This window comes from Nansenia antarctica (genome assembly GCF_963989245.1).
Source record: "Nansenia antarctica genome assembly, chromosome: 5".
In the NCBI taxonomy this organism is placed as follows: Eukaryota; Metazoa; Chordata; class Actinopteri; order Argentiniformes; family Microstomatidae; genus Nansenia; species Nansenia antarctica.
The window spans coordinates 16,895,384-16,905,806 of record NC_137690.1 but is presented as its reverse complement, the minus strand read 5'-3'; the positions used below and the strand labels follow the sequence as shown (position 1 = coordinate 16,905,806).

The 10,423-nt window shown below is 41.6% G+C and overlaps 2 protein-coding genes across 2 annotated transcripts in view; one reads left to right on the top strand and one right to left on the bottom strand.

Annotated features, from left to right (window-relative positions):
- Positions 1 to 293, bottom strand: part of thbs4a (thrombospondin 4a) — a gene marked incomplete at both ends in the record, with an annotated part of 13,180 nt that extends 12,887 nt beyond the window's left edge. The window contains one exon of the mRNA XM_080531404.1: positions 215 to 293. Coding sequence (XP_080387530.1) covers positions 215 to 293 — 79 coding nt within the window. The remainder of the gene's footprint in view (positions 1 to 214) is intronic.
- A 2,189-nt stretch (positions 294 to 2,482) lies between these two features.
- On the top strand, positions 2,483 to 7,136 carry mtx3 (metaxin 3; the record flags this gene model as incomplete). The annotated part of the gene is made up of 9 exons (XM_080531248.1): positions 2,483 to 2,566; positions 3,635 to 3,704; positions 3,848 to 3,924; positions 4,127 to 4,219; positions 4,351 to 4,533; positions 5,016 to 5,092; positions 5,737 to 5,894; positions 6,342 to 6,430; positions 6,540 to 7,136. The coding sequence occupies 9 exons, from the start codon at positions 2,483 to 2,485 to the stop codon at positions 6,633 to 6,635; spliced, it is 927 nt and encodes a 308-aa protein (XP_080387374.1). The 3' UTR covers positions 6,636 to 7,136.
- Positions 7,137 to 10,423: the final 3,287 nt, after the last annotated feature.

The following is a 10,423-nucleotide window of genomic DNA, read 5'->3' as shown; positions in this document are numbered from 1 at the left end:
AACAGAATGTATTGTATAGTTCAAACTTGTAGAGTGCAATCAGAAAAACACGACTGCACAGCATAGTCAAGACTTCCAGAAGAAATATTCAGCTGTTAAGTTCTAGATTGAGTAGACACAGTCATATGGATATATCAGGTAGAAATGGGAGAAGAGTCCTGGGGAGTAGGTTTGTAGAAAAGTGCAGGTACAGGTGAATGGTTCAGGTACTCACCAACGCCCTGTGCTGTGACAGTCACAGCTAGCTGTAGCAGCACCAGTGAGAGGACCACTTCTCCGTTCCAGGGACCCATCCTCAGACCCTCAAACCAGCAAAGATAGACCTAGGCTGGGGCACAGCAACTGCAGTATACCCCAGGTCCTACAGAATACCGTTGGTCCTAAAAAGTATCAATGCTGCTGTAGAATAGCCCTGCTGTTGTAGAAGGGACTGACTATGCCCTCAGGGATCAATAAAGTATCTATATATCTACTACTGGTGCCACAGACTGACAGACAGACACCATAAAACGTCCAGATGTTGAGAGTAGAATCCCAGCTGAGGTGAGATGCTCTTGTGGCTACAGACAGAGTATTTAAAGGGGAGGGGATTGTCTCAGCAGTCTGCTCCTGTAATTGTAGCCAAGTGTGGCAGAGTTTTTAAAAGGGCAGGGGGAGTGTCCCCATGTTACTGTAGTTAGGAGTGTCAGGGGTTGAAAGAGATGGATGGGGTGTATGCGTTTCTAATGGGTTAGTAGGTTTGCTCCTGTGCAGTATATACAGAGTAAGTAGGGGGGCTTTGTATGGTGTGTGTGTGTGTGTGTGTGTGTGTGTGTGTGTGTGTGTGCGCGCGTGCGTGTGTGTGTGTGTGTGATTGCTCCTCACACAGGAGATGAGTAACCAGTAACCACCAGGATCCCTACAGCTATAGCCGCTCACCCTGGGTATCAGAGTTGCACTCACGCTCTACAGAGACAGAGATGTTAACAAGCCCTCCTGTCTCTTCTTGCCAACTAATGTGTTATGGAACTCAGGGCAGTTCAAATGATGGCTTCAAACTAACTCCCAAAATAAATCATAATCTTGGCATCCCTGTAAGTGTTGAAAACAGTGCATCTTAACTCTATTCTAAAGCACCACAAAGAGTAAATTGAGATACAGTGCTCAATATCTGTAGCCTATATCCAGCTGTAAGAAAATCAACCAAGCACATTGAAGGAGGTTGGGACATTTTTTTTATCTGGAAGTTTTTCAAGTTTAGAGTCTGGTACTCATCTCAGTCTCAGACCAAATCACTATTTCAACATCTCTTCAGCCACTGAACCCTCCAGAGTTCATTACCACTGTCTATTTGTCCAATACATCCCTGTATCTGTCGGTTGGGTTCCACAGAGTTCACCCAAACCAAGACACCAGCCAACCCTATTCCCATCAGGTCCTGGATGGGTGCCATGTTGGAGCACATCACAAAAGAAAAATGCCCATGGGCAAAATCACTCAGTAGAATAAATAACAATACTAGCCTACTGGAAGATATTACGTAATAAAATTGGAAATAAATACTTCACAGTCTTTGTCATGGACATGGCATTTGTTAAATTATTTATTATATTTACCTATACCAACTTTAAATCAGTCCATAGCGGCCTACACATAACTACCTATAGCTATCTTTATAAGTCATGCTGTTTTCTCCCTGTTTCAGAGTCCTGTAGTAGGCTAGTAGGCACAATGTATGTTCTGAGGCTGTCTCTCAGCTGCTATGTCGTGGATGTGTCTAGGCACGGAGTGCAACGTTACATTCAGGTAGAAGTCGAAGGGCTGGTTTCACAGACAATATTTAAGACTAATCCTCGACTAAAAAGCATCTTCAATGGAGATTTTACATTGAAAGTTTGATTTATATTAGTCCAGGACTAGGTTTAAGGCTTGTCTGTGAAACCGGCCCGAAGTGTATTAGAAAAGACATGGTTCGAGCATTATATTTATATCACATATTATCATTTCTAAACTTGCAGCCTACTGATGAGTCTCCTGACTATGGGCAGAGATCTGTGCCACTAGAATCTGAATCTGAATTACTGACTTTGAATTTGAATTGCTCAATTTGAATTTAAAAAAAGACGTTGAATAAAAAAAAAATACTTTTAATCACAATTTGAATTTGTATTGTTTAACTTGAATAACTGAATTGAAAAACTAAATCAAGTTATAAGTTATATATCAAACAATACAAATTCAAATTATGTGATTCAAAGTAAAACAAATTATTCAACGTCATTTTTTAATTCAAATTGAGCAATTAAACGTTTTTTTTAATTATTCAACGTCTTTTTTTAAATTCAAATTGAGCAATTCAAATTCAAAGTCAGTAATTCAGATTCAGATTCTAGTGGCACAGATCTCTGCCCATACCTGACTCCTGACCTTCGGATGGGAAACACCGATGTGATATGACAGATTCTCCATGACGTCATCCGCTTCCTGATCCCAGAAAACAAACATGGCGACTTCCACCATGGAGCTGAGATGTTGGGGAGGCGACTGGGGTCTGCCTTCTGTCCACACAGACTCACTCATAGTGCTGGTAAATCACTTGTTTTGTTGGCAAATCAAATCATTTTTACTTTTGTCCGTGGTGGTGATTATCTTCTTTTTGCGTTTGCTAAACTGTATCCAGATCTTGGAGGAATGTAAAACCATCCTCTGAGAACTAAGCTAACCATTTTTGTGTGATAAACATTGTGATATTGATAATATTGCATATTGGGCTCTGGGATTATTCTTATTCTTATTATTCTCATTGTTATGTTAAAACGAGTTCACATGAACTAACAGCATGCTGCTTTCCCCAGCAGGCATGTCTCGCTGGCTGTCAGATGCCATGATTCTCATTGCTAACATTTTTCTTCAAGGTCAGCTCGCTCACGATTTACTGTCCTTGGTAGGACACATATCCTTTGTTTAACCAGCTATACACACTTGCCAAGTAGCTCGTTTTGGCAGTGAATATATCCTGGTTTAGATAGCTATAGCAACATAGAAGTGCTTGGTCCCAGCTGCTAGGACCCGTACAGTTGCAGTAGCCTATTGCATCGCAAGGTGACACCTCCTCCACACAGCTTCCCATGTGTCTTCTGTTTGTCATTGTGCAGAGAGAGTACTAGTATGCCATTCAACAATCCACGTTTTCAACAGCAGTTTCCTCCTCCCGTCTACTACACTTAACATGATGTCTATGATTGTTGTTAATTGTCCAATATCTGTTATTTTTATACTTCCTAGTGTAAACAAATAGCCTAGTCTGCTTTTAGAGCTAGAGCCCACATTCCAAATGATTGCCATTTAGTCATCACATTCAGCTTCAGCTTACCCCCAGAAAGCCTATACCCCCAGAACATTCAAATGAAAGCCTACATAATGCTTTGACAACATTGTGATGATCCCGGTGCCTGACCAGAGCAAAGTGTCAGTTCATAACAAATTATCAGCATTCTGCAGTCGGCAGTTACTGCCTACTCCAGCCAGGCCTTGCACCATCGTCACTCATAGTCATTGGTCATTATTATGTAGGCTTAATAAAGTATAGTCAAGTGTTAAACCAGTCTCCCATAATGCTGGTCTTTTGTTAAATTGCCTGAGCTCTTTCTTTCAGGCGTATGCCAAGTTCTCTGGAGCCAAGCTCACAGTCACTCCCGTCGACTGGACATGGAGAACTCTCACAGGTACAGCCAGCTGTATTCTGAGTGAATTCACCTGGAAAGATGTGTACTTTTACAGCTCATGCTGTACCTATGCTATGTGATGGTGTAGAATCATGAAATGACACACGTGTGAAACTGTTTCCCCGTCCTCTTCAACACTACAGCAGCTGTACCAGAATTGGTGTGTGACAGTTCCTCAGTGACGGAACCTGCTCAGATACTCAACTACCTTAGAAAACAGGTATGTTTCCTTTTGTACCAGTCACATTGGATTGTACTCTTTAACATAACAGAGAGGCATGTAAGAATCTTTAAAGCAAAGGAATAGAAGGTACAGTACAGAGTATTTGGCTATATTTGGGCAAGCAGAGGTTATCTATAATAAAATGTCTTAACACACTATCCTATGTTCAACTTGACATAATCTAAGCTCTATCTTTCAGAGATTTAATGCTGACTATGAGCTGTCAGCCAGGCAGGGAGCAGACACCATGGCCTACATCGCTCTGCTGGAGGAGAAACTACGCCCAGCTCTGGTAGGAACACAGCTATGTTTTAGCTCTCTACATACTAGAAGAGAGTATGTGTTATTCTGTGTGTATTGCGGACTATATAATGGTGTGTATACTGTGTGTGTGTGTGTGTGTCTGTGTGTATTTTTTTTTAGTTACACACGTTCTGGGTGGATGCGGAGAACTACGCTAATTTCACACGGCCGTGGTTCGCCTCCCGCTCTCCTTTCCCTCTCAACTTCCTGGTTCCTGTGCGCCGTGCCAATACAGCTCTGTCCCGTATCCTGCTGACTAAGGGAGAGTCTCCTCTACACACCATCACTGAGGTGGAGGGGAAAGTATGTTACCAGAGATGCAGTTTATATGGCACCTTGGTGGTTGGTAACTTCCACTTCCACTTCCACTACTTGCAACCAAATTGTACCAGGATTCGTAGTCAACACTAGGCCCTGTCCTGTATCCTCTTGACTAAGAGAGACAGCTGGGTCTGTCTGCTGTTTGTCTAAGCAGCTGGAGAAACGCTCACCTGGCCAAGGAGGGGATATGCCGGGTCAGGGAAAATGAGGGGATGGATGGGGAGATACACTGAGGGAGGGAGGAGAGGGTGGCGATTTCCTGCGCAGTGGTGATGTCATTGTTGAGATCACTGTTGTGTGGTTTAGTATAAACACATCTACAGTCTGTGAGCAGCAGATGCTGGACCTCTTGTTCTACGATCTCTTCTGTATTGTCTGGAAATCTATTGTGTTTGGTTGATGCTAGGTCCTAAATGGCCATGTTTAAACAATGCTCTCTCTCTCTGTCCGCCTCCCTCTTTCAGATCTACACTGAAGCTAAGGAGTGTCTGAATCTTATGTCCCACAGACTAGGGACCGCAAACTACTTCTTTGGCAACACGTGAGTCCTGGTCTACTGTAGTCTCATGGGCAGGGATATGAGGTGTATGAAATTGTGAGAGTGAGAGGCAGTGCGAACAGTCACAGTTGCCTGGTGTCTGACTAGAATTGCAAATGAGTGATTATTACCTGCTTGGAAGAAATGCAAACATGACTTACAGCCGTCAAGCATTATTAGACATCGGTTCTCAATGCAAAAGTTGGGAATTTGAACCAACTCGCATTCCAGACAAACTCACCAGGTCTGCGGGTGTTTGTGGAATGGACGTGCTGAGGTGGGGACCCTCTCCCAGAGTCGGTGCGAAGGGCTGCACGCCTGGCAGCGACGTGACCCAAACGAACTATCCCTACCGAGTATATTCCTTGCTAATGTCCGCTTACTAGCGAACAAGATGGATGAGCTCAAACTATGGATTACCACGCACTGCATTTTGTTGTATTGTACTTGTACTCTGTGATGACAATAAAGTTTAATCTAATCTAATGATAAGGATGTGAAGACCATGTTTATCTCTAGCTTTCGCTTTTGAGATTTTCCTTTGGTAAAATATTTCTGTGGTATTAAAATAATGATAATGGGGTAATGACAAAAGCTAATGTTTGTTTTATTGTCCTGTTGTGTGTGTTGTGTGCTTTGTGTCCCAGGCCAGCCAGTCTGGATGCCTTTGTGTTTGGGTTCATAGCACCGCTCCACAAGGCCAGCCTACCCAGCAGCCCTCTCCAGCCCCACCTCAGACAGCTGGCCAACCTCACACGCTTCTGTGACAACGTCCTCAGTGTATACTTCAACTCCAGTCACCCCGGTAAGACCTGCTGCAGAAACGTTTACACAGTATAACCATGGTATGGAAGTTAGTTAGGCTGGAACAGGGCTCTAACATCACCATTTCTTATATAGTTTAGTGGCTGTTGATGGTTGAAATCGCTACGAGCTAATAGTTTTTCTGTGTGAAACCGAACCTGAGACTGTTGCTGGTACTGTTTGCGATCCTTATGAGAAACACAGGATGTCCAACTCGTGCCAAAATGTGGTTTCAGAAGGCGCAGTGGCGTGTGTGTGCATCTGTGGCTGCACTAACACACTTTATTACTTCCTTTATCTGGACTTCGTTCTCTGTCTGCCCTCTCATCTCACCTCTGTCTTGTTTTCTTCTTTTTTTCTCTCTCTTTCTCCTTGTCTTTCTTTCCTACTTTCTCTCTCTCTCTCTCTCTCTCTCTCTCTCTCTCTCTCTCTCTCTCTCTCTCTCCAGGTTCTCCCCAGCCTGTTCAAGAGACAGTGGATGCCAACCTGCAGAAACTAACTCAACTTGTAAACAAGGAATCCAACTTGATAGAAAAGGTCATTTTGCTCTCTATAGCTCTAGCTATTCCTCTTTGCTTTGAGCGTGTACGTATGTGTGTGTGTGTGTGTGTATATCTCGTCTCTAACTCTGTGTTATTCTCTGCAGATGGATGATAACCTGCGTAGCAGCCCCCAACACAAACCCCGCAGACCAGACCCCAAACCCAGCCTAGCCAATGAGAAAAACTCGACCCCAGCCTAACCACTCACACCTCACCAATGACCCCAAACCCGTACAGGAGCTCGACCCCAGACCTAAGATGGTGGCTGTGTTTCATTGAATCTGCTTCAGATAGATGCCCCTTGGTTAACTGAAAAAATAGACATTTGATAGCTGACCTGACCTAAATGGAAACTTGTCAGTGTAGAAATAGTGCTGTGGCCTATTTAATATTAGGGAGATTCTTAAGTTTTATCCATTAGTTAAATGATGATGCCTTTAAAAGAAATAAGGTTTAAAAAGGAAAAAGGAAAGTGCATGTGCAAGGTTTTGAAAAGGGAGCAGTGCATGTGTGTGGTTCGGAGAGGAATGCTGAGGAATGGCGCTACTGTAAATGGGAATGCTTCAGAAAGTTCAAAGGCAAGAAACAGGAAATGAAGAGGCCAAGCAGAGAAAAAATGACATAAAATGAAAGTGACACTATAATGATGTTATACTGACCTGTTAGAGAGACTATTTCTCTTTACCCTCTCTCTCTCTCTCTCTCTCTCTCTCTCTCTCTCTCTCCTCCCTTCTCCTTCTCCTCTTCTCTCTGATCCCTATATTAGGATAATAAGGAGTATCAATGACTGAGTGCTCAGACGGTTCAATCAAACCAGCATTGCAGTACTTATTAATGCAGTGACATAAAGATATTTTCTTTTGTATTACTGATCAGGTAGATTCTCCTCACTGGTAGATGCTATACAGACGTCAGAATAAGATGCATTGACAGTAGTCTTGAAAGCTAAATTCCTAATGCAGGTTTGATTGAATGTTTCATCTATGCCAAGTATTTAAGGGACTGATATTTTTCTGTGTTGTTATTGGAATGAAAATGCATGGGACACTTATTCTGATTGTATAATTGTAATATTGTACTGATTGAAGCATACTGTACTTTATTGTGGCCTAAATGAGGTCGTTACTGACAGGCATTAACATGCCTATTAGTATTCAGAAAGGTTATGTGTACTGTAGTTGTTGGGGAGGCTGTTGGAGGTAGAAGTCGGAGGACGGGCTCATATAATACATGGAATTGTATCAAACATTACTATGAGCCCATCCTCCGATTTCTACCTCCACCAGTTGCACAATCCCAGATTATGATAATATCTACAGGTAATATCTCCTCACCTGTGGACCACTCAGTGGAGGCATCAGTAACTGTCTATGGGCTAACAGCACCTGGTGGTGGTTACTGAGGTATCCTCGTCCAGGGCTACTGTTTCTATGTACATAACGAGTGGTTACAATTACTGTACGAGGGCTTATTCCATAGATAGTTTAATATGAGAAACACCCAATAGCGGTGTTTTAGGATACATTTTTGTTCTGTTGAATGGGAGAATTTTTGAAAGGCGTTTATTTGGTTGTTGAAGAATGTTTGTCTACTAATGGCAGATATCAAGCCTGACTGAAGTATTCCTTTAACATATAGATCCTCAACACGTCCATTGTAAAGACTGGCATAGTTAACTTTTCTCTAAAGTCAAAAAAAATGTACAGTAGTATGTATGCTATTTAACTGTGTTGAAATAACAGAAATATTTAATTCACTATGATCCACTAGTTGCGAAAACCTTGTACAATTGTAAATATCTGTAATAGTAGTTTAAGTGAATTATCCAATGCGTATCATTTAGCAGTTTTTCAGTGCTAGTCAGTGTGTGATGCAGTTTAACGGTTTTTCATTTGGTTTCTTCCTGAAGTTCTACTGAAGTGATAGTTGAACAATGTGTAGTTGAGGTTAACATATTTATGTTTCAATTTCTTTGGCCTTTTTTCTCAAGACTGCCATTTATCTATGTGTTGCTGTGCCTCTGTCAGAGTCACCTAGTCTGAGTGTTGACTGCAAAGGCCATGACATTGGTCTGCCTTTGCAAGCAGTAATGCAGCATGCTTGCTTTGCAAGCAGTAACAGGGAGTTCTAAAGGTCTAAATGTCCACCCATCGCATCTCTCTTATTCTATTGCCATCATGTTTATTTCCTCTGTTGGGTGAACAGTTGTTATAATACTGTATTTCACTTGCATGAACATTCTCTTTGGTTTCCTGTTCTGTGCCTTTTGTGTTGTTTCCCAGGTCTCTCAATGTTTCATTTTTTTTTAATTGACAGGATTGACAGGGACTCTTGTACTCTTGTACAATGCCCATTTTCACTTCATGGATACATTCCATTTAAAGCACTATAGAACTATCACTATTGTTTGTGGTTATTAGTTGTGTGTCAAGTAAACATGTAGGACTTCTGAAGATGGTATTGGGAGTGGCACTGTGTGCCTTGATGACTACAGAAGGGTTTATACTGCTGTATCTATATAGAGGCTCAGTTTCTCAAATAAAATACTGTCTTGTATTAACACTATAGTCACTTTTTCTAGTATAATCCAACCATGCTCTGTTGTTAATACTTTTTTCAAAACAAATAAAAGCCTCATCTAACCACACCCACTGCCTGAGTCAGCCCTGTCACACCTGTCAATCAATCAGTCAATACCTCACAGTCCTAGTAAGGGGCATGACATGACAAACCAATTGGGTTTGCTCAATGAAGATAGTTAAAGAAATACTTATTTCTCTCCAAAAGTGTTGTGGAGTGTTATGTTTAGGCCATCCTCCATTGCAGTCAGTCATGGCATTGGACCAGTTGTTTGTCTAGTTGTAGATTAAACCTGGCTCTCTCCCTTCCATGTGCGTATGTTGGCTGAGTGTGAGACTGGATGGATAGAGACCTCTTTGTTTGGTTCTGGCCTTAAATCTGGAAAGTGAGCATGATTAAACCGGTGGGTAATGATGCAAATTTGACACCATTCTTAATCCCTTTCATCTGCCATTTAAAGCTGATGCAGGATTTTAATTTATACTATTTCATGAAAGACATACTAGCAACATCACAACAATTTACCACTGTCTCTCTTTCATTGATGTGAGATGCAGTCAAAGCTCTTTCAGTTTGAGCAGCTTTAAGAATGCCATATCATTGTGTTTTCCAGGTGTCAGCAGTGTGCTATGGTGACACATGTCACATGGAATCCATTAAATGTTCTCTGATAAGCCACACATTTCACATCTGCACATGCACATTGTACTAGATGGAAACAATGCAGAAAAAAGAACAGTCACACATTCTCTGTCTGTCTCTCTCTCTCTCTTTTCTTTTTTTTTTTTTTACCAGAAATGGGAAGGTATCAGAGGAGAGAAAGAGGTGATTGTGTGCCTGGAAAACAGTCATGTAATTGTGCAGAGTGAAAAAATAGATGTTTGGAAAACAAGAAAGCAACAGAATAGTTCAGCTCGAGCCAGCTTTACTTAGTGCTGTTTATTTGAATTATATAAATGCATCCATTGTTTGGAAACATACATTATAACCTCTTTAACAAGGCATAGGGGCTTGGTCATAACCTATTCAAAGGGCTTTTAGTGTGTCACATCACCAAAGGTTGATACTAATCAACAGTCATGAAAGAAAAACACCATGAAAACTGGCAAGAAATTGAAACAGATCCAAAGACAGTCCTCACATGTTGTATATTTGCTCTGTTTCTCTCTCTCTCTCTCTCTCTCTCTCTCTCTGTGTGATACAATAGACATTTCACTTTTGTTAATGGTCTGAAACATGTCTCTGGGCCTCAGGAATCAAAATGACTTGTAATAAATAATAAAGGTTTTACCTGACTGCCCATGTTTGACTTGAGACAGAAGATAGGTGGAGAAATGAGGCCCTCTAGTGGCCAGAAAACGTATGTGAACACATGACAGGAGTCATGACACATTCTAAACTAAACACA